The sequence below is a fragment of the Pyricularia oryzae genome, chromosome 3, assembly GCF_000002495.2.
Source record: "Pyricularia oryzae 70-15 chromosome 3, whole genome shotgun sequence".
Classification (NCBI taxonomy): domain Eukaryota; kingdom Fungi; phylum Ascomycota; class Sordariomycetes; order Magnaporthales; family Pyriculariaceae; genus Pyricularia; species Pyricularia oryzae.
The window spans coordinates 1,644,233-1,669,102 of NC_017849.1; the positions used below are offsets into that span (position 1 = coordinate 1,644,233).

Genomic DNA, 24,870 nt, shown 5'->3' on the forward strand with positions numbered 1-24,870 from the left:
GGTTCTCAATAACTGGGGGTGAAGTTATGATCGTTCTCAAGTAAGTATTGAGGTTAACTAGAGTTTGATTGCTGCTAAGCAATCCTAGAATCGAATCTATCTACATGGTAATGAGCGTGCCTTATATAGACTATGTCCCAGGTGTGATCACTCCCGTGTAAGTGATCATGATCACCCTGGGGTAATCACAGTTGGGTTGATCACTTCCTTGGCGATGATCGTGATCACTCCGGCCCTGGTGATCGGGTTAGGGTTTCTTATCTTATCACCACGTGACCTCGTGCTCCTTGGTTGTCCTGGCTTGGGTTCCCGACATCTTTCTCGTTCTTGCCCAATCGTGTCGGTACCAATCCTGGTCGTAACAATTTACCTTTGAGCCACGCTATAAAACCGACAAGATTTTCAACCGACACACGGTACAAGTCCATCTAGTGCCAATATTCAATATTCAAAACATAACCATTCCAAATCTTTTTCAACAAATTCATACATAGTCGATAGGTAGATTACCTGGTAGACAGTCAAATGTTACGACCAAGGTATCGGGTAACCTGTTCTTATGGTAAAATACAGGGGGTTGAAGCAATTGAGCGTTTAACTGGGTAATTGGGGTTCTTAATAACTGGGGGTGAAATTATAATCGTTCTTAAATAAATATTAAGGTTAATTAGAATTTAATTGCTGCTAAACAATCCTAAAATCGAATTTATTTATATGGTAATAAACGTACCTTATATAAACTATATTTCAAATATAATCACCCTTATATAAATAATTATAATTATTTTGGGGTAATTACCGCTAAATTTAATTATTTTTTTGGTAATAATTGTAATTATTTCTATTTTGGTAATCGGGTTAGGGTTTTTTATTTTATTATTACGTAATTTCGTATTTCCATTTTCTATCTTTGGTTCGTGTTTTTTGGTAATTTTGGTTTGGGTTCCCGACACCTTTTTCGTTTTTGCCCAATTGTATCGGTACCAATTTTGGTTATAATATTAGATTTCCCCTCCCAAAACCAAATCCCGTGGCCATATAAATAAATCGCCCTCCTACTATATTTTTTTTCCAAAGCTTTTTTCGTTTTTTTCCGTTAACCGCGATATTATTTCGAATTAAAAAACGGTCGCAGCCTGTCCGCCCGATTTCCGCATCCTCCGTTCGCCGTAAACGTTTGGTTAAAATTATTATTTTCGAAAATTTCGAAATTATACCGTATTTTTTTTGTAAAACCCGTGGCCATTTATATCGCATAATTTTTGTGAGGATCAGGCCCCTAGACCTACCCTCAGAATCACGACTCGGCTCCACACCGAGCCAGGGATCGGACAAGGATCCACTACCTCCGGATTTAAGCGCGTCTCTTGAGCGCGTCGTCGATTGTAATTTCTCTCTTCTCTTCAGTTTAGAATTTTCGTCGATAGCGCCTAATACACTGAGGTTCTCCAATGTATGCCTGGCCGTGACATAATTCTAAACTCGCTATAATTTGCTGGTGAAGCAATTAAAATATATCGTTCAATCCCTTTATTCAATCGTTCACCACGTCGGCTGTGCACGACGGTAAACTAGGCCACAGAAGACACCATTCGCGAAATTAATGTCGCCGCGTAAAAATTACGGCCCACCGATTCGCCAATCCCAACGCGTGACAAACGCAAACTCAGCAAAGCCAGATAATTTGGCTTCAGGCACTGCTACTCCCAACACCGAAGGTTCGGATCAAAACGGAGAGATTACAGTTGCCCCAGTGAGCCCAGAGCCAGTAGAGCCCGCTCCTACCAGCGCCAACACAGAGCCTGAAGAGCCCGTTGAGCCCCAATACGACACAGAGCAAGATCAGCCAGTCGACAGCATCGAAGTTGACGGATCGTACGAGTACGAGTCAGTTTCTGAGCACCCAGGAGAGGCGCGAAGCCCTCCCCACCAACCTTCTGCCAAGACGTCAGACGGCAGGAACGAAATTCCGAAATTTCCAAGCAGAGCGCCCTCGCCTGCCGCCCAAATGAGAAGCGAAATGGCAAACGAAAGCGAAAACACAACCGGCCAGGCCACCATCACTCAATCGCAATTGCAAGACCTCTTGGCTACTATTGCCCAACTGAAGGACCAGTTGGCCACCCAAAACAACTCCACCAGTAATGGAGCCCGTGGGGTTACACCCTTTAACAGCGCCTTCGGTGGGACCGATTTTAAACCTGTTGGATTTGCCGCCCATGATGCCTTTAGGCCCTACGGAAATGGCCAAATTAGCGTTAACCCCGGGTATGATAGAAAAGCCCGCAAGACCGGCGTTGACCCCGGATCTTTCGAGGGTAAGGACGACACCTTCGACACGTGGATCATCCAAGTCGCCGATATGATGGAAGAAGATGAAAGCACTTACAAGACCGAACGTAGCCGTATGGCAGCCCTTTTTTCGTTAACAAAAGGACCGCCTAACGACCTATTGCGTAGCCGTTACGCCTCGAAAGAAAACCCTTTTAGCGGTGTTGCCGAGATGGTCGCAACTTTAGCTGCGGTGTACCACGACGATAACCAAGGCACTAAAGCACGCCGAGAACTGGCTGAAATGATGTTTGACCCAGCAGACAAAACTATGGACATCCATGTTTTTGTTAGCAAAGTTAACACTTTGGCGGACCGCGCCAACATTCTCAAATCAGAGCGTAAAACCCTACTATACGAACATATTCCGGCAAAATTGAACACCCAGCTTTTCGACGACGCTAAAAATCCGGATATATCGTACGAGTCTTTCGTGAACAAAGTCGCCAACGCTGCACTGGCTAATCAGCGCGCCTACGAGGAAAACCTTAAACGGAAACAGGCTAAAAAGGGGCGCCAATCGCCCGAGCCTCGTCGTCGCCGTTCCCGCGATTACGAACACAGGAGAGAGGTTAAAACAGCGACTCCCACACCCGTTAAGGAAGTAGTCACTCTTTCCGACAAGGAAAGGAGCGCTCTTTTGGACGCAGGTCTTTGTTTTCTATGTAAGAAGGCCGGCCACCAATCCCGTCAATGCCCCGATCGCAAAATTATCGCCAATATGTTACAGGCTCTGGACCATGTGGATTCGTATTCGCAGCCTGACAATTCGACTCGCAACTCGTCGTCGACTTCCTCGTCTGATTCGGAAAACTGCTAAGGCTGCCGGAAGTCTCCTCGGCAGTCTGCATGCCTCAGATAGCTAAAATCGATAGATCACCCAAATTAAACACCTTCCTTGCTCCCATTCAACTGCAAGACAAAGGTCGTGGTCTCAACGCCCAAGCTCTCTGTGACACCGGAGCAGATGTGTACTTATCCATTCGACCGAGCCTGGCGAGAAAGGTCGCCCAACGTTTAGAGCTACCTATCAAAAAGCTCCCCAAACCTTTGGACTTTGGAGATTTTAACGGGAAGGTTACCGCAAGAGCCACCGAATACCTTCGGCTCACTTTGCAAATCGACGGACGACAATTCCCACGGCAGAAATTCATCCTCCTTGAAACGGCCCACGATGTGTTTATCGGACAAGAATGGTGGACGAAACATCGAGTAGGCTTATTCCCAGCTACCCGCAGCTTCGTTTGGCCCAACGACCTGCCCGCCATGGCCCAATACTCACCCGCAATCGTTGTACAACGTTCGAATCCGCCTCTGGACCTTGAGGCCCAAGCTGACGCAGTCCGCCGGGACCGCAAGATGGAACAAGAAGACCGTCGCATCCAGGTCCGCAAGATACTTCGAAGCCCTAAACGCCAACACGAAAACCAGGCTCAGATCGCAGAAATTAACGCCTTCCCGACTATCCCAAAGACCGTTTCCAACAAAGGCCTGCCAGCTAGTATTTGTGCCCTCCTTAACGACCCACGTCAAGATCGATGGAAGCGATCCCCGTTACCCACGGAGCCTATACCGCTGGTACCAGTAAACGATACGCCTACGACCAGCCTCAATGCGGTATCAGCCCTGCAGTGGAACAAGACTCACGATGGACGTCCCATTCCATTCCCTGCAGACGAAGACCCGGAGCACATCGCGCAAGTACGAGCCAAGTTACCCAAAGCACTTGCCCACCTTGAGGGTTTCTTTTCCAAAAAGGCGTCGACGATTCTCCCGCCTAGCCGACCCGGCTTCGACGTGGTTTTGGAACTCGAGAAACCTTTGGAGGGGAGGCCAGCCCGCTATTCGACCCCTTTCGCGATGATGGAGTTGGAAAAGGAAACCATCGACGAACTTCTGAGGATCGATTTCATTGAACGGACAATGGAGGAGACCGCAGCTTCGACTCTGTTCGTTCCTAAACCGCAATCGAAGGAGCAACGTTTTTGTGTGGATTACCGATGGGTAAACAAATTCATCAAAGGACGACAAGTACTTGCCCCCGACGTGGCCGGGACGTTGAGCAAGTGTGGAAAAGCCCGGAGGATGACCAAGATCGACATTATTCGAGCTTTTAACAGATTGCTAATGGATCCGAAGTCACGGTATTTAACGGCGTTCAAAACGCGACAAGGCACATTTCGGTGGAAGGTCCTACCCTTTGGACTGAAGGTCGGACCCGCCTGGTTCCAAGCTTTTATCAACGCTCAGCTTAATGAACTGCTGGACGCTTTCGCGAGCGCCTACGCAGACGACGTGTTGATTTACACCGAGGATAAATCGGAGCAAGTCCATTTTGAGCAAACCGAGGAGGTTATTTACAGGCTGCACAAAGCCGGACTCCAAGGCGATATCAAAAAGTCAAGTTTCGGCGTTTTCGAAATCGAGTACCTGGGTTTACTTCTAGAGATCGGTAAAGGTATCCGCATCGACCCCAAAAAGGTCGAAGCCATCACCAGCTGGCAATGGGACGACGTCACCTCCGTTTCGGCAGTACGATCCTTCCTAGGCTTATGCAATTTCGTTCGGACGTTCTGCCATCACGCCAGCGAACAAGCAGAACCTCTGACCCGATTATTGAAAAAGGGAGTCCCGTTCGAAAGAGGCCCCGAGCAGAAATCTGCCTTTGAAGCGCTGAAACAGCTGGTGATCACCGCCCCCGTGATGAGTTTCTTCAAACCCGGTATGCCTGTCAGGATGGACACCGACGCCAGTGGCAGGGCCACCGCCGGTGTCGTGTGGCAGCAACAGGACGATGGCAGCTGGAAGCCAATCGGCTATTCGTCCAAAACCATGTCCCCTGCTGAACAAAACTATCCGATTCAGGACCAGGAGCTATTAGCTGTGATTAATACGCTAAAGGACTTCGAACCAGCCCTGTTGGGTACCAAGTTCTGTGTTTTCACCGATCACCAGGCCCTAATTTATTGGTCGACCAAGAAACTTTTGTCCGCTCGCCAGATACGATGGGCTGACTACCTGGCCAACTTCGACATCACCTTTAAATACCGTCCCGGCAAGGATAATGTGGCAGCCGATGCCCTTTCGCGCAAAACTATCGACAACCCTACGGTTAAGGCCCGAGCTGTGTTAGACCGCACCATTGCACTAATCCCTCCAGAAAAGATCGACTCCCGACCCGGCGAACCTCTTCCAACCATTAGCAACTTGGAACCCTCCGCACCGCAGGGAGCTGACCTGGTGGCCCTTATCCTGGAAGAAAACCTGAAACAGAACCTAGGTCACCACGACAATTTGTTAACGGTACCCGAGACTACCCAGGATGGCAAAATCTTCTTAAGAACGGCTCTCATCCGCGAAGCTCATGAGCCCAAGATCTTCGGCCATGGAGGCCAGAATAAAACCCTCAGCCGCCTGAAAAAGGACTATTGGTGGCCCGACCGAAATCGAGACGTCAAACGCTACATTAAGAATTGTCGCGAATGTCAACGCAACAAGGTACGACATGATAAGACGCCTGGGCTGTTGCACCCACTGGAGATCCCTAGACGGTGTTGGCAGCACGTAATGGTAGACGGCAAAGATATGCCCAAGGATAAAGAAGGCTATAATTACGTCTGGGTCTTCATCTGCCGATTGACCAAACTTTTGGCCACCCTACCGGGAAAAAAGACGGACACCGCGGAGACCTTGGCCATGCGGTATTATCAGACCGTGTACCGTTGGAAAGGCGTCCCCGATTTATGGCTTTCCGATAACGCCGGACCGTTTATATCCGAGTTCTTAAATACTCTAAACGAGTTGACAGGAACAAAGCATAAACATGGAAGCGCCCGCCACCCTCAAAGTCAGGGCAGCGTCGAAATTACCAACGCTGAATTGGATCAGAAAATGCGCTTTTATGTAGACAAATACCAAACGAATTGGCGACGGCATATCCCCGCTTTCGACTTCGGCCACAACTCGTCCGTCCACGCCTCTATTGGCATGGCACCGATCGAAGCAGAAACCGGAGCTCGCCCTAGAGACCCGCTCTCTTTACCTTTACCCGAAGAAGACCTGGAGACCGGTCAGCAACAAAAGGCGCTGGAAATGGTCCGCCAAGCCCGGCAAGCTCAGGAACTGGCCCGCAACAACGGACTCGGAGCGCAGATAGAGCAACAGAGGCAGGCTAATAAGAAGCGGCGACCGGTCGACTTTACGGTGGGAGATGCGGTTTACGTTAGCAAAAAGGGTTTTTCCACCGAAGCTCCTACGACCAAGTTGGACTCGCAAAATGCAGGACCATGGACGATTCTCGAGGAAAAGGGCCACAGCTTCATTCTCGACACCCCTGCCTGGTATAAAGGTAGTAAGCTGTTCCACGCCAGCCGACTGCGCAAGGCAGCAACGGATCCATTACCTCAGCAGTATCAAAAGCCGGAACCACCGGTCGAAATTAACGGAGAACCGGAGTGGGAGGTGGAGCAAGTGTTGGCCTCACGTCTATTCGGACGAAAGAAGACGTTGCAATATCAGGTATCGTGGGTCGGACTCGACCCTGATGAGACATGGTATGAGGCCCGCGACTTGAAAAATTCACCAGTACTGCTGGATACCTTTCACAGGGAGTACCCGGACGCAGCAGGACCTCCGGTAAATTTGCAACAGTGGATCAGGAGCGCAGCAGAGGATGTTTTTGCGGAGGACGGACCCGAGGACAATGTTGCCGAGCACGATGCGAAAAAGACACGAGAGCGGAGGAAGGCCCCGAGGAGACACACGTGACAAACTCAAGACTCTGACCGCCTACGTCGATCAGGCCTTAGAGGGGGGTAATGTGAGGATCAGGCCCCTAGACCTACCCTCAGAATCACGACTCGGCTCCACACCGAGCCAGGGATCGGACAAGGATCCACTACCTCCGGATTTAAGCGCGTCTCTTGAGCGCGTCGTCGATTGTAATTTCTCTCTTCTCTTCAGTTTAGAATTTTCGTCGATAGCGCCTAATACACTGAGGTTCTCCAATGTATGCCTGGCCGTGACAATTTTATCGAATTTTTAATATAATAAATATATTTGTCGTGGTCGGAAATGCGACGTTATTTCCGTCCCTATAACCAATTATAAATGGTCTTCCTTTTTATATATAAAATCTGTTTTACAATTTAACCTATTTTTTTAATGGGTCGATTAAATTAAAAAAAAAATTAAAATTGCAAAAATTTAAAATTAAGGATAATATTTTCCGCGTGTAATAGGAAATTGCGCGTTTGCAGCGAAAATCGTTTGAAAGATTTAACCGGTTATTACAATTACGCAAATAAAAACGTTTTTTTTTAATTTCGCAACGAGGCCGAAATTGTCCGTTTAAATATTAAATTGTTGGTAAAAAATATTGTGGAAAAGGATCGTTTGGGGGTCGACGAATTGTTTTTCGACGGTCCCTCCGAATTAGGTCTGGTCCCGGAATTGCGTTCCCTAAATTACGTCGATATTATTAATTGGTTTTCGGTATTGGATATTAATCCGCAAAATTGGGTTTTTGCAAATTTAATCCCTAAAAATGGTAGGTGGTATTTTTTTAAGTCGTCCTTTCTTTTTTAGCTAATTTGTTTGCAAATCCAATTTTTAATAATATTGGCGGAACGGTTTTTAATAATTTTAAAAATAATTAAAAAGTTCCCAAATATTTTTTTATACCTATAATTTTCCTATTTAACAAAATATTTTATTTTGCCGTGGTTTCGTTTATAATTAAATATTTGTTTAACCTCGTAAATTTGTTTTGCGTCGATTTCAATCGTTTTTTGCGTATTAATACCGTATGGTGCCGGTTCCAATAATAATACGTGAAATATGGGGTAAATTTTTATAATATTTGGTAATAATAATTTGTAATTGGTATCGCTAATTTTTTTATTAATTTTAAAAGGTCCAAGTTTTTTAAAATCGAATTTGCTATTAAATCGTTGTATTTTAATATTGCGTCGAATAAGGTAAACGTTATTTCCCTCTTTAAAAAGTGGTCCTTTTATCCAATATTAATTAGCGTATTTTATTATTTTTTTTCGTACGAATTTTAATTCCTGCTGGAATTTTTTATATAATTATTGTAATTTGTTCGTTTATTTATCGGCTGTCACAGACCTGAAGGACAGCCACTGGGCTGTCGCTTAGTCATGACCCCTGTCACGTGAAGGCGCGAGGGCCGAGCGCCTCGCGCGCGTATATCTACGCGAAATCTCTGCAGTCTCCGATATGTAGCTCCTCGAGCTACGTCTTCGTCAACAACCACCTGCTACCCTGTACCTGGAAGACTAGATAGCCAATATACTCTGTCCTGTTACCTGATCGCCCGCACCTACCTGTCCGCCCTGCCTGCCCGTGACACTTTTTAAGGGTTAAAAATTGGGTATACGGAATAAATATTTTTTTTAACCATTCGATAACCGTTTCGTTATTTGTCCACCCGTTTTCGGTTGCGTAAAATTACCAATTATCGAAAAGGTTTAAATCCGTTGGAAACCATTGTTATTATATGTTTTTTCCTTTAAATATAATAAGGGGAGGGAGGGCAACGCCCGTAGCCGATATACATTCGATTATAGTCGTCCAACCACGCGTTCCGGGCTTTTTCCGTTGCAACGGCCGGATCCCGTTAAACCCTAATACCAGGCCATTAAATCCTTTACCTTCCATTATACCGATTTCGTCCATATTTTAACGGTTTTCCGGTTTAATAGCGTTAATAACCGGGTTCGTAATATAAAGCCACCAAAATTTAATTATTTCCGTAATAGCGCTATTAACCCGGGCGTTATTTATTCGACGGGGCCTTTGGGTTTTAAGGATTGGATAACGAGCCAAAAAACGAGTTATCCAACGTTTTCCAAGGCCTTTTGTCTTTCCGGCGGCTTAAAAAATTCGTTCGGCAAAAAAGCGTAATTTTTAATGCGTTGGCGGAAACCCTAAAATTGTTTGGGTAAATACCCAATTAACCAAATGCTTTTCCTATTCCGTGGAAAGCTTTTGAAAAGGGCTTTGTGTTTTTTTATAAGGTTAAAAACCTTTAAATCGATTTTAAAATGTAGACCTAGGTATTCCCCATTTTCGGGAGGTTTTTGCAATTGGATTGCCATTATTGACGTCGTTAATTGCAAATATAAGCTGTTTTTCAATATATTGCTTTATTGGAAAATGGAGAATTAAAATTAGAAAAAAGTAAATCCAAAAGTGACAGATTTATCGAGATATTTATAATAGAAGTTGGAGGATAAAAATAAAAGTGTTGTTATTTTTGGGTGCCGAACAGGGGGGGTGCCGAACAGGGGGTACGCAACGTTACTTGGTGCTATCAGCAGCGAGCAATGCAACCTGAAATCCCATAAAAGTGGTGTGGGGTTTCAAAGCCTCGAAACGAAAGCAAAGCCCTCGCGGGTACTGAAGACGTCTTTCCCGCTTTCGGGCCGCCGGTAATTGCCATGGCCATGGAACGCTCAGATTTCATGGACAGAGGGTGCATGCAGCTCGCCATTCCCCCTTTATTTCTTCCGCAACCCCATTACCGGCTTTCATTTCTCAATAGAAATGGTTAAAAAGATTAGCGCAATGGAGATTCAACGTCCGATTATTTTTGTCGTTGCGATGCGCAATTCAGCATCGTTGTCAAATAACAAAAGCAAAAACACCAGGCCCCCAAGAGTTGCTAATTTTCGAGCGACTTGAATGTTTTTTCGAAAAGTATGCTAGTTGATTTGAGATTTGGACTGTTATTAAATTTCTAAATTATACCGTCAACCAAACGTTTATGTTGGATTGTTTAGTTTCTTCCATCTTTTGGTATTTTATGATGCGGGAAGGCCAAACGAGAGCTTCGCGAGTATTGTTTTGAAGTGAATGTCGATGCCAAGCTCGTAACCACTATCCTTTAAGTTCATGTCAAATAGGCTGCCAAGAGAGTTAATTGCCAGGATTGTTGATAGGCCTTTCGTAGATCGATCGATCAACAAAACGTTATTACTGGGTAAAAGGTACTATCTTCTTATCTAACGACTAATCTATCTACGTTCGAACTTCTAACGGTTTTTTCCTTCTTATACCCGTAACCGAGCATTAAATAAGTCACGTGTGGGTCTGCACGTAAATTATTAATTAAATTAATAATTTGAACGCTATCCCTTTTATTCTAATACCGGCATTTTTTTTCGCGTTTAAAAATTCTCAAATTTATTTCTTATAACCAACGAAAAATTTAAAAACAATTGTATCGACCTTTTAATTTTTATTAAATTTTTTAATCGTTATTTTATTATTTTGGCCGAATTTTTTATATTTCCCGGAACCGGTTATGGAATCTTTATTATAGGCGTTATTTAGGTTACAGCGTACCCCCGAAAATAATAGGTATAAATAATTTCGTTTAACGTTTTTATTATTTATTTATTTTATTATTTGACAATTACAACGTTTTTTTAATTAATTGCAAATTTTTTAATAATTATTTTATTTATAAAAAAGACTTTTTTCGTTATGAATTCGACGATATTTTAATTTATTTATACCTCGTTATTATTACCATTTAAATTAAAACGCCAAAAATTATTATTTTCGTTTTTTGCCGTTTATTTTTTATCGCTTTCGTTTTTCCAATTATTTTAACCGATTATTAATAAAATTCGACGTTATATTTAACGACGGTACGTTTTTTTGGTCCTTTTCGTTTTTTTTCGCACCGCTAATAATTTTTTAATTGTTAAAAAAATTTTCGTTTTATTAATTTTCGGTTTATCCCCTGTTTCGGTTATTTAAATTTTTATTTGGTAAAAAAACAAATTGCAATTGGTCGTTTTAAAATTTGTTTCGACACGGATCCGTTTTCCGGACATTATACGAAATATAAATAGAAATATATATACAAACCAATATAAAATATTTTTATAATAATTATTCCGGAATATTTTTTTAAAATATTTTTTTAACGTTTTTTCAATTCAACTATTATTTTTAAATTTATAATATTATTTTTACGCGTTTACAATTTATATAACGCCAAAAAATTATTGAAAAACAAAACAAAAACCGGCCAAAATAATAATACCGGAACAACCACCGTAATATTTCGCAAACGCAAAAACAATATTTTACCGTTTAAAATTACAATTATTATAATTATTATAAGTTTTTCGTCCCGAACGTTTCCTTTATATCTTTTTAAATTAACAAACGTTTTTTAAAATTTCGACCATTGGCGCGTTATTACCAAATATATATTTTTAATTGTTATTTATAAAAAAAATATTTTTTCGAACGACGATTTTAAATTTTTTTCGTCGTCGGAACGTCGTTCCGCGGATTATACCGCGGTAATTCGCCAATTTAACGTTTTGTGGATCGAAAAACTTATTAATACCGATTCCGACGTTTTTACCGTTATAATTGGTAATAATTAAAAAGAATAATAATAAAAAAAGGAAATTTAAAACGGTGCCAAATAAAAAATTGGAACCGAAAATATTTAAAAAAAAATTAATATTTAAATATTAAAAAATTATTTAATTGTTTTTATTTTGTTCCAAATTTCGCAAAAACGTTCCGGTTATTTTCAAATATTTTTGCGGTTTTTTTTAATTTAATTTCAATTCGACCGAACAATTATTTATTATTTTTTAACGTTTTTAACGTCCGTACGTTTTAATTAAATTTATTTTAAACCGAATTTCCGCGAATTTTTTCCGTACCCGTAATTTTTTAACCCAATTCTTAATTTATATAAACGTGGAATTTATATTTACAAATTTAATTAAAACCCAATTCGGCGATTTTTTCGTTATTGCATCGATTGGATTAATTTCCCCCAAAATCCACCGAATTTCGTTAATTTCCCTGTTTTTATATAATTATTTTAAATTTAAAAAATTAATTATAAATCGTTTTTCTGTCACGGGCAGGCAGGGCGGACAGGTAGGTGCGGGCGATCAGGTAACAGGACAGAGTATATTGGCTATCTAGTCTTCCAGGTACAGGGTAGCAGGTGGTTGTTGACGAAGACGTAGCTCGAGGAGCTACATATCGGAGACTGCAGAGATTTCGCGTAGATATACGCGCGCGAGGCGCTCGGCCCTCGCGCCTTCACGTGACAGGGGTCATGACTAAGCGACAGCCCAGTGGCTGTCCTTCAGGTCTGTGACAGTATTCCCCCCTTCCAGGCCGAGCTCCGTCACGGCCGGGGCCCGGGCTTATGGGGGTATCGACGGTGGAAATTCTTTACCAATTGAGCAGCGTTTTCCAGGTAATCGGCAGGTTCAGTCGTGGGTTCGCTATATCCAGCCCAACGGACGATATATTTCAGCCGGCGGCCTCCTCGGCCGCGGGTTTCCCAAAAGGAGTCGAGGATCTCTTCGACTTCGTATTCTCTCTCACCTTCCACTTCCAAATGGGGTGGCGGTGCAGGTTGTTGGCCCGGCAGGGGCTCAACGTCAGCAGGTTTTAGTCGGTTTATATTGAAAACAGGGTGTACTCTCATAGACGACGGCAGGTCCAAACGGTAGGCGTACGGGCTAATCACTTCAGAAATTCGGAAGGGTCCCAAGTTCTTCCAATCCAGTTTCTTCTGCGGGCGGGCGGTCTGGATGTTCCGTGCGTCTAACCATACATATTGGCCGACGGTAAGCCGGCGGGCCGGGGTACGGTGTCGGTTCGCCTGTTCTTCGTAACGGGCTTGGGCGGCGGTCATTTCGGCGCGGGCTTGTTCCAGAATGGCTTCCATTCGGGCGGCTAGCTTTTCGGCATCCCGCTGGGCGGGCAAAGGCTGGTTCAGGGGTACCGGCTCGAATCCCATGCGGGGATGGAATCCGTAAGTCGCGTAAAACGGGGAGGTTCCGGTGGTCTCGGACTTGTGGGAGTTGGCTGTGAATTCGGCGAGGGGAAGCCAACTTTCCCAATCATCTTGCAGGTAGGCCACATAAGCTCTCAAATATTGTTCCAGGGACGCGTTAAAACGCTCGGTCTGTCCGTCAGTCTCGGGGTGGTGAGCAGTGGATAGCAGGCTGTCGATTTTCAAACGGGTTGTCAGGTGTTTCCAAAACTTCGACACGAATTGGGTGCCTCTATCCGAAACTATCGTCAGGGGCAACCCGTGTAGTTTCCATACGTGGTGTAGGTACAGGTTGGCGGTGTCCTCGGCATTGCAGGTCCCTTTACAAGGGACGAAGTGTCTCATCTTAGTCAGGCGGTCTACGACCACTAGGATGGCGTCGTGGCCGTTGCTTTGCGGCAAATGTGTGATAAAATCCATCGACAGGTGTTGCCATGAGCGTTCAGGAGTGGGCAGGGGTCGCAGGAGGCCCTGGTGGCCTTCGCGGGACGGGTTGATTCGGCGGCAGGTCTGGCATTTCTTTACCCATAATGATACGTAATGTAGCATTCCGGGCCAGTAATATTCTCGGGACAGCAGGTCGTAGGTTTTTGCTTTGCCGGGGTGACCGGCGACGGGGGAGTCGTGGCAGCGGCGCAGGATCTCGGCTTTCAGATTATTCGAATCGGGTACGTACAGTCTATTGCGGTAATACAAATAGCCGGATCGTTCTTCGCATTCGGCCAATTGCAGCTTGGGGTGGCGGTCGGCGCCTGTCCTCAACGCTTCTAGGGCAGATTGCGTTATCGGGTCGGATTCGTATCCGGCGTCTAGTAGCTCTATCAGGTGTCTTGGCAATAGGGGTTTGTTTTGGCGGATTATGGGTTGTAACCGGGTGGGGCGGGCAGGTAAATTGTGTTCTTTCAGTACGACTTGTGTTTGGTGCTTAAGTCGTTCATCCCCCTCCTCAGGCATATCCTCTGACCTCCTGGTTAGTGCGTCGGGCTTCGCTCCTTGTTTCCCGGGTCGGTAGGTGATACGGAAATTAAATCTTGACAGGAATTCGGCCCATCGGGCTTGTCGGCGGTTGAGCATTTTCGTCGTCGTGAAATATTCCAGGTTGCGGTGGTCCGTAATTACTTGGACCGGGGACGACGTCCCTTCGAGTTCCGGGCGCCATTCTTCAAAACAGCGGATAATGGCTAGCAATTCTTTGTCGTAAATCTCGTAATTGCATTCGGTAGCTGTGTGTTTTTTCGAAAAGAACGCGACGGGGCGGAGTATTCCGTCGTCGCCGTATTGTGACAATATTCCCGCAGAAATATAATCGGAAGCGTCGGTCTCCAGGATCACATCCTTTTCCCAATCGAAGTGCGCCAGTACGGGGGCTTCGGTAAACTTTCTCTTCAGCAGTCGGAAGGCGGTTTCGCAGGCGCTATTCCATTCGAATGCGACGTCTTTCTTGGTCAATCTCGTCAAAGGGGCTACGATCTTTGAGAAATCTCGGATAAAGCGCCGGTAAAAGTTGCCAAACCCCAAAAATGCTTGTACGTCAGTAAGCTTTTTGGGTGTTTGCCAGTCCAGGACAGCGGTGATTTTTTCAGGGTCCATTTTTACGCCTTCGACGCCGACCAGCAGGCCCAGGAACTTGGTTTCCGTCACGAAGAATTCGCACTTCGCGGCGTTGGCGTATAGCCCGGCTTTCCTCAGGGCTTCCAGTACGAGTTTCAAATGTTCTTCGTGTTCTGTTCGGGTGCGGCTATAAATCAAAATGTCGTCCAGGTAGGCTGTACAAAATACGTCTAAGTATTCGCGCAGGGAGTCGTTTATATATCTCTGGAACGTCGCGGGGGCTCCCGTTAGCCCGAAAGGCATGACTAGGCTCTCGTATAAGCCGAATCTCGTGCGGAATGCCGTCAGGTATTCTTCCCCCTTTTTAATCCGAATATTGTTAAAAGCGGAAACGATATCGATTTTCGAGAAGAATTTCATGCCGGCCAGGTTGTTCAGGGTCTCTCGGACTAGCGGCAGCGGGTAACGGTCTTTTACGGTAATGTTATTCAGCGCGCGGTAATCCACGCAAAACCTCAACCCTCCTCCCTGCTTCTTCACGAACAAAACGGGCGAGGCGACGGATGACGAACTGGGTCTGATAAACCCTTTTTTCAACTCTGCGGTCAGCCATTCCTTAAGGGCTATCAGCTCTTCGCGGGACATGGCGTACAGGGGGCCGAACGGCGGCGTTTTTCCTTCTATAAGCGGGATATGGTGGTCGGACGGTCGGTGTGGGGGCAGCTTCTCGGCTTCTTGCGGGGAAAATACGTCCGCGAATTCCCGGATTGTTTCGGGCAGGGTCGGCCCGTTCCTATTTTGGGGGTCGGCGGCTAGGACCTCATCAATCTGTTTCAAGGTTACGGCGTACAGTCGGCAGGATCGGCGGCGGGCGTACATGCTCGCGGCTTGCAGGGAGATAGGGGCGATATCCATTTCGCGGAGGGACGGCGGTCGGTCAGCCTGGTACTGGGGGCGGCTTTTTTTTGGTACGGCGTGTAAAGCTTTAACCTTCTCCGGTTTGTCGGGCATATTGCAGTGTCGGCGGCAATAGTCGCTGTCAAACGTAATAACGTGTGACGCGAATCCAATCGTTGGATCGTGCTGCTTTAGCCAAGGCATTCCTAGCACAATGGGGTAGTGGGCTAGCTGTGTGACGAAGAACAGCGCGTTTTTCTGGATGTGGTCCTTGATTCTCAATTGTCCTCGGACATAATGGGTGCACTTCCCACTTTCGGCGGTCCTTCCGTCGAATACTTCGATGTCGAATGGGTTTCGCAGCGGATACATTTGTAGTTGGCGTTCTTCGGCCCATCCTTGGTCGAGGAAGCATTTTCCTTCCGCACCGCAATCGGTGAGGGCATAGGTTGGGAGGTTTTGGCCCCCCACTGTCAGTTCGGCAGGCAGGATCATCAGGTCGGATCGTTGGTTATATTCCTCTTCAACGGGGAACCCGTGAACGGCGGCGGCAGAGATGCGGATCGCCGGCGGTCTATGCGCGGCCTTGGCGGCCTGGGGGCGACTTATCCCAGGCGGGCTCCGTTTTTCGAACTTCGGCTGCTGGAGCGGCTGGCGTCCGAGCCGCGGCGGGGGTTTCTAGGGAGTTTGGTTTGTATTTGGCGCGGGGATCTGGACCTGGACCTGGATCGTTCGATTCCGGCCTGGTGCAGCCGCGTGCGGCGGGTATCCGGTTCCGGGCATTTGGCAACGAAATGTTCTTGGGATCCACAACGGTAACATAGCATGTTTTCCTTGCGGTTGTGGCGGCGTTGGCTGCTCAGGTCCATAGGGTCGTTAAGCGGGAGCTCCGCGTTTGGCTTGGGGGCGGCCCGCGGTATGTCGGGTTGGGTTCGGGGAGCCGCGCGCGCGGGGGGCGCTGCGGCCCGAGGGGTACGTGTCTGTTTATTTTTATACTGCTGGTGCTGGCGGTAGCGGTTATCCAAACTTTGCAGGTGTCGGGTGAATTCGTGGTATTGGCGAGATGGGGCGGGGTTGTGGAGGAGCATGTCCTGGAGCTCTTCCGATATTCCCTGGAATAAAAGAGGGGGGAGGGCATCCTCCGGCATTTCTCCTTCCAAAGACAGGCGTTGGAACTCCGACAAATACTCGGCGAAATCTACGTTCCGCTGCTTCAGGGCATATAGTTTGTTTTGTGCGTTTTGGACGTGGTCGGGGTCCCCGAATGCCTCCTCTAGGTATTGGAGGAGATCCGTATAATCTCCGAATTGGGGTGTGCCTCCGACCATTTTGGGCAGGATCAGGTTGTACGCTTTACCGGACAGTCGACCGGCTACATAAATCAGGCGTGATTCGGGGTTGGGGAAGCGGTCTTTGTTTGAGGTCATCTTCCCCCGGATTTGGGTGGCGAAGCGGCGGAGGTCGGAGCGGGCGCCCGTAAATTTATCGGGGTCTGGAAGTCGTTCAGAAAGGCGGGCGGAGGCGGGATGTTCGGAAGCAGGCGGCGGAGTCGTTCCCATAGGAGTAACCATAAGGGGTTCAACAGGCGTGTTGGTAGTTGGGGCGGGGGTGGTTATGTGTACCGTGGGTAGCGTTACGGTCCGAACTTCCTTCAGTTCGGACCGTGTTTTCTCTAATTCGGCGAAAGCGGCATCCCGGGAGGTTATGGCGGAGGCCTTTTCCATGGCCATGGCCAGAATGTCGGCCTGCGCCTTGTCGCGGACACGGTCCGTTTCGGCGCGGGCGCGTTGGGTCTCGGCTTCCTGCATTTCTAGGCAGGAGTTCAGGCGGACGTTGCTATCGTGCAATAGTTGCAGCTTTTGGTAGGAATCGGAGATGTAAGACACCCATTGTTCAGGGTGTCCTTGTAGGTGTTCGATCAGTTCCTCGGTCGAATCGGTTAAGATCGGGGGTTGCAGTAACGCAGGCATCGCGGGCACCTAATGAAGGAGCTACGTAATGTCACGGGCAGGCAGGGCGGACAGGTAGGTGCGGGCGATCAGGTAACAGGACAGAGTATATTGGCTATCTAGTCTTCCAGGTACAGGGTAGCAGGTGGTTGTTGACGAAGACGTAGCTCGAGGAGCTACATATCGGAGACTGCAGAGATTTCGCGTAGATATACGCGCGCGAGGCGCTCGGCCCTCGCGCCTTCACGTGACAGGGGTCATGACTAAGCGACAGCCCAGTGGCTGTCCTTCAGGTCTGTGACATTTTCCGAAATCGTCCCCTATTGCACCAAATATTAATACAGCGACAAATTATTAATATATATAATTATAGATATAAAAAATAAATCCAATAGGTTTATAATAATAACGATAATAATTTTTAATATAAATTTTATATTAAACCCGTTTATTATATTATAAATTTTATTGGCCAATACGTTTTTTGTTATTTTATAACATTTATTCAATATCCAATATAAAATATTACCGGTAACGCGAGAATTTATTTTTTATTCATCGGAATTTTTATTATTCGCGAAAAAACCGTCGACAAATATAAATAATTTCGCCTTTTTAAAATTTACGGAAACGTAAAAAAACCTTTTTTGCGCGTTTTTGTTACGATCAAGGTATCGGGTAACCTGTTCTTAGGGTAAAGTACAGTGGGTTGAAGCAACTGAGCGTCTGGCTGGGTAACTGGGGTTCTCAATGACTGGGGGTGAAGTTATGATCGTTCTCAAGTAAGTATTGAGGTTAACTAGAGTTTGATTGCTGCTAAGCAATCCTAGAATCGAATCTATCTACACGGTAATGAGCGTGCTTTATATAGTCCGTTGTCCCTGGTAGTGATATGTTTGCTATGTCGGATATGTTGGTGAGCGGTCATATCACTCCTATCACTTGCTATGGGTGCTATGTGATTCTTGGCACCTATCAGTCATAGCACCCTCCTCTGGTCACGTGCGGTCACGTGACCCTTTCCATATGTAATCCTCTTTCTGTCGGTCGGTACCATCCTTGGTTAATTGTCGTCAGGAGGGGTGTGACCCCACCTGGCCTTTCTGGTACCGGCCCAACTGTCTGGTCGTAACAGTTTTCCAATTACCAATTTATTTGTTTATTTATAAATTTGTAATTTTTTTATCCGATATTATTATTGTTAATTATATGCATTATTTTGCATGTAATAAGCCCACTTTTATTTGTATATAGCCAATTTTATTTAGTGCCGAAGTGGAGTGGGGAATGGTGGAATTCCGTTACTTTGTTAATGCAGGAATGCAATTTAAAGGTCAGCGAGTGGGGTTAGCTACCCTGTACCGGGTTTAATACCCACCCTGCACCTGCGAGTCAGCTACCCTGTACCGGGTTGAAAATTTCACCAAGTCAACGTTTAAATGCAAACCCAGAGATGGTTTGTATGCAAATGAGGGTGTTTTTTCAAAAACCCATACAAATTAGTTTTTCGGAAATTCATTCGCGGCACCGGAACCTTTTCTGGCGTGCGGACCCCCACTTCGATGTCGGAGAGTATGTAAGGGAAATAAAGCAAAATCTCCCCCAACCAATTATTTATCAGTACCAAAATTATAGTGCATTTCTACCTATTATTCAGCGCTTTTAGCACTGGTTATTTACCACGCCGCACCTAGGGTTTACCCCTATATCCCCTGTTAGCACCATTGTTATTAACAATTATTTGCGCCGTTGCGGCGAAATCAAACGCCATTTCGGGTTAATAAATCGATATAACGTATGTTTTTCGTATTTTTTAAACGATAAATTTATATTTGGATTTCGTTTAATTCGGTTTTATTATTTCCAAATTATTAATTTAATTTTTTTAACGAATTTTTAAATTTTTTTCGTGCAATTTAATTCGATAACCGTTAAAACTTTACTCGTTCCCTGGTTTTATAATTATTTATTATTTTACCTGGAAATTTGTTTTTTCCAATTTACGTTATTTTTTTCAATAAATTTTTTATTTCCCAAATTTAACGTATTATTTATTTATATTTTTATTATACCAAAATTTTTTCCCGGTTTGGAAAAAAATAAATAGGGGTTATAATGTAATGGAACGCAATTTAAACGTTTTTTGTAATATTATTAATATATAATAAGTTAATATAATCCCGTTTTAACGAAACCGTATAAAAGTTTAAAAAATTTAAAAACCGTATTTTTCGGGAACCGGTATATTATTTTTTTCAGTATGCGCATTAGAACGTCCTTTTGGAATTTTATAAAATTTTATATATACGTTTAATTGTCACGGGCAGGCAGGGCGGACAGGTAGGTGCGGGCAATCAGGTAACAGGACAGAGTATATTGGCTATCTAGTCTTCCAGGCACAGGGTAGCAGGTGGTTGTTGACGAAGACGTAGCTCGAGGAGCTACATATCGGAGACTGCAGAGATTTCGCGTAGATATACGCGCGCGAGGCGCTCGGCCCTCGCGCCTTCACGTGACAGGGGTCATGACTAAGCGACAGCCCAGTGGCTGTCCTTCAGGTCTGTGACAGTATTCCCCCCTTCCAGGCCGAGCTCCGTCACGGCCGGGGCCCGGGCTTATGGGGGTATCGACGGTGGAAATTCTTTACCAATTGAGCAGCGTTTTCCAGGTAATCGGCAGGTTCAGTCGTGGGTTCGCTATATCCAGCCCAACGGACGATATATTTCAGCCGGCGGCCTCCTCGGCCGCGGGTTTCCCAAAAGGAGTCGAGGATCTCTTCGACTTCGTATTCTCTCTCACCTTCCACTTCCAAATGGGGTGGCGGTGCAGGTTGTTGGCCCGGCAGGGGCTCAACGTCAGCAGGTTTTAGTCGGTTTATATTGAAAACAGGGTGTACTCTCATAGACGACGGCAGGTCCAAACGGTAGGCGTACGGGCTAATCACTTCAGAAATTCGGAAGGGTCCCAAGTTCTTCCAATCCAGTTTCTTCTGCGGGCGGGCGGTCTGGATGTTCCGTGCGTCTAACCATACATATTGGCCGACGGTAAGCCGGCGGGCCGGGGTACGGTGTCGGTTCGCCTGTTCTTCGTAACGGGCTTGGGCGGCGGTCATTTCGGCGCGGGCTTGTTCCAGAATGGCTTCCATTCGGGCGGCTAGCTTTTCGGCATCCCGCTGGGCGGGCAAAGGCTGGTTCAGGGGTACCGGCTCGAATCCCATGCGGGGATGGAATCCGTAAGTCGCGTAAAACGGGGAGGTTCCGGTGGTCTCGGACTTGTGGGAGTTGGCTGTGAATTCGGCGAGGGGAAGCCAACTTTCCCAATCATCTTGCAGGTAGGCCACATAAGCTCTCAAATATTGTTCCAGGGACGCGTTAAAACGCTCGGTCTGTCCGTCAGTCTCGGGGTGGTGAGCAGTGGATAGCAGGCTGTCGATTTTCAAACGGGTTGTCAGGTGTTTCCAAAACTTCGACACGAATTGGGTGCCTCTATCCGAAACTATCGTCAGGGGCAACCCGTGTAGTTTCCATACGTGGTGTAGGTACAGGTTGGCGGTGTCCTCGGCATTGCAGGTCCCTTTACAAGGGACGAAGTGTCTCATCTTAGTCAGGCGGTCTACGACCACTAGGATGGCGTCGTGGCCGTTGCTTTGCGGCAAATGTGTGATAAAATCCATCGACAGGTGTTGCCATGAGCGTTCAGGAGTGGGCAGGGGTCGCAGGAGGCCCTGGTGGCCTTCGCGGGACGGGTTGATTCGGCGGCAGGTCTGGCATTTCTTTACCCATAATGATACGTAATGTAGCATTCCGGGCCAGTAATATTCTCGGGACAGCAGGTCGTAGGTTTTTGCTTTGCCGGGGTGACCGGCGACGGGGGAGTCGTGGCAGCGGCGCAGGATCTCGGCTTTCAGATTATTCGAATCGGGTACGTACAGTCTATTGCGGTAATACAAATAGCCGGATCGTTCTTCGCATTCGGCCAATTGCAGCTTGGGGTGGCGGTCGGCGCCTGTCCTCAACGCTTCTAGGGCAGATTGCGTTATCGGGTCGGATTCGTATCCGGCGTCTAGTAGCTCTATCAGGTGTCTTGGCAATAGGGGTTTGTTTTGGCGGATTATGGGTTGTAACCGGGTGGGGCGGGCAGGTAAATTGTGTTCTTTCAGTACGACTTGTGTTTGGTGCTTAAGTCGTTCATCCCCCTCCTCAGGCATATCCTCTGACCTCCTGGTTAGTGCGTCGGGCTTCGCTCCTTGTTTCCCGGGTCGGTAGGTGATACGGAAATTAAATCTTGACAGGAATTCGGCCCATCGGGCTTGTCGGCGGTTGAGCATTTTCGTCGTCGTGAAATATTCCAGGTTGCGGTGGTCCGTAATTACTTGGACCGGGGACGACGTCCCTTCGAGTTCCGGGCGCCATTCTTCAAAACAGCGGATAATGGCTAGCAATTCTTTGTCGTAAATCTCGTAATTGCATTCGGTAGCTGTGTGTTTTTTCGAAAAGAACGCGACGGGGCGGAGTATTCCGTCGTCGCCGTATTGTGACAATATTCCCGCAGAAACATAATCGGAAGCGTCGGTCTCCAGGATCACATCCTTTTCCCAATCGAAGTGCGCCAGTACGGGGGCTTCGGTAAACTTTCTCTTCAGCAGTCGGAAGGCGGTTTCGCAGGCGCTATTCCATTCGAATGCGACGTCTTTCTTGGTCAATCTCGTCAAAGGGGCTACGATCTTTGAGAAATCTCGGATAAAGCGCCGGTAAAAGTTGCCAAACCCCAAAAATGCTTGTACGTCAGTAAGCTTTTTGGGTGTTTGCCAGTCCAGGACAGCGGTGATTTTTTCAGGGTCCATTTTTACGCCTTCGACGCCGACCAGCAGGCCCAGGAACTTGGTTTCCGTCACGAAGAATTCGCACTTCGCGGCGTTGGCGTATAGCCCGGCTTTCCTCAGGGCTTCCAGTACGAGTTTCAAATGTTCTTCGTGTTCTGTTCGGGTGCGGCTATAAATCAAAATGTCGTCCAGGTAGGCTGTACAAAATACGTCTAAGTATTCGCGCAGGGAGTCGTTTATATATCTCTGGAACGTCGCGGGGGCTCCCGTTAGCCCGAAAGGCATGACTAGGCTCTCGTATAAGCCGAATCTCGTGCGGAATGCCGTCAGGTATTCTTCCCCCTTTTTAATCCGAATATTGTTAAAAGCGGAAACGATATCGATTTTCGAGAAGAATTTCATGCCGGCCAGGTTGTTCAGGGTCTCTCGGACTAGCGGCAGCGGGTAACGGTCTTTTACGGTAATGTTATTCAGCGCGCGGTAATCCACGCAAAACCTCAACCCTCCTCCCTGCTTCTTCACGAACAAAACGGGCGAGGCGACGGATGACGAACTGGGTCTGATAAACCCTTTTTTCAACTCTGCGGTCAGCCATTCCTTAAGGGCTATCAGCTCTTCGCGGGACATGGCGTACAGGGGGCCGAACGGCGGCGTTTTTCCTTCTATAAGCGGGATATGGTGGTCGGACGGTCGGTGTGGGGGCAGCTTCTCGGCTTCTTGCGGGGAAAATACGTCCGCGAATTCCCGGATTGTTTCGGGCAGGGTCGGCCCGTTCCTATTTTGGGGGTCGGCGGCTAGGACCTCATCAATCTGTTTCAAGGTTACGGCGTACAGTCGGCAGGATCGGCGGCGGGCGTACATGCTCGCGGCTTGCAGGGAGATAGGGGCGATATCCATTTCGCGGAGGGACGGCGGTCGGTCAGCCTGGTACTGGGGGCGGCTTTTTTTTGGTACGGCGTGTAAAGCTTTAACCTTCTCCGGTTTGTCGGGCATATTGCAGTGTCGGCGGCAATAGTCGCTGTCAAACGTAATAACGTGTGACGCGAATCCAATCGTTGGATCGTGCTGCTTTAGCCAAGGCATTCCTAGCACAATGGGGTAGTGGGCTAGCTGTGTGACGAAGAACAGCGCGTTTTTCTGGATGTGGTCCTTGATTCTCAATTGTCCTCGGACATAATGGGTGCACTTCCCACTTTCGGCGGTCCTTCCGTCGAATACTTCGATGTCGAATGGGTTTCGCAGCGGATACATTTGTAGTTGGCGTTCTTCGGCCCATCCTTGGTCGAGGAAGCATTTTCCTTCCGCACCGCAATCGGTGAGGGCATAGGTTGGGAGGTTTTGGCCCCCCACTGTCAGTTCGGCAGGCAGGATCATCAGGTCGGATCGTTGGTTATATTCCTCTTCAACGGGGAACCCGTGAACGGCGGCGGCAGAGATGCGGATCGCCGGCGGTCTATGCGCGGCCTTGGCGGCCTGGGGGCGACTTATCCCAGGCGGGCTCCGTTTTTCGAACTTCGGCTGCTGGAGCGGCTGGCGTCCGAGCCGCGGCGGGGGTTTTTAGGGAGTTTGGTTTGTATTTGGCGCGGGGATCTGGACCTGGACCTGGATCGTTCGATTCCGGCCTGGTGCAGCCGCGTGCGGCGGGTATCCGGTTCCGGGCATTTGGCAACGAAATGTTCTTGGGATCCACAACGGTAACATAGCATGTTTTCCTTGCGGTTGTGGCGGCGTTGGCTGCTCAGGTCCATAGGGTCGTTAAGCGGGAGCTCCGCGTTTGGCTTGGGGGCGGCCCGCGGTATGTCGGGTTGGGTTCGGGGAGCCGCGCGCGCGGGGGGCGCTGCGGCCCGAGGGGTACGTGTCTGTCTATTTTTATACTGCTGGTGCTGGCGGTAGCGGTTATCCAAGCTTTGCAGGTGTCGGGTGAATTCGTGGTATTGGCGAGATGGGGCGGGGTTGTGGAGGAGCATGTCCTGGAGCTCTTCCGATATTCCCTGGAATAAAAGAGGGGGGAGGGCATCCTCCGGCATTTCTCCTTCCAAAGACAGGCGTTGGAACTCCGACAGATATTCGGCGAAATCTACGTTCCGCTGCTTCAGGGCATATAGTTTGTTTTGTGCGTTTTGGACGTGGTCGGGGTCCCCGAATGCCTCCTCTAGGTATTGGAGGAGATCCGTATAATCTCCGAATTGGGGTGTGCCTCCGACCATTTTGGGCAGGATCAGGTTGTACGCTTTACCGGACAGTCGACCGGCTACATAAATCAGGCGTGATTCGGGGTTGGGGAAGCGGTCTTTGTTTGAGGTCATCTTCCCCCGGATTTGGGTGGCGAAGCGGCGGAGGTCGGAGCGGGCGCCCGTAAATTTATCGGGGTCTGGAAGTCGTTCAGAAAGGCGGGCGGAGGCGGGATGTTCGGAAGCAGGCGGCGGAGTCGTTCCCATAGGAGTAACCATAAGGGGTTCAACAGG

At 47.4% G+C, this 24,870-nt stretch overlaps 1 protein-coding gene across 1 annotated transcript; it reads left to right on the top strand.

The window, feature by feature from the left end:
* Window positions 1-18,333: 18,333 nt before the first annotated feature.
* Window positions 18,334-19,277, top strand: MGG_16699 (uncharacterized protein; the record flags this gene model as incomplete). The annotated part of the gene is made up of 4 exons (XM_003711613.1): window positions 18,334-18,365; window positions 18,838-18,929; window positions 19,087-19,155; window positions 19,219-19,277. The coding sequence occupies 4 exons, from the start codon at window positions 18,334-18,336 to the stop codon at window positions 19,275-19,277; spliced, it is 252 nt and encodes an 83-aa protein (XP_003711661.1).
* Between the last annotated feature and the right edge of the window lie 5,593 nt (window positions 19,278-24,870).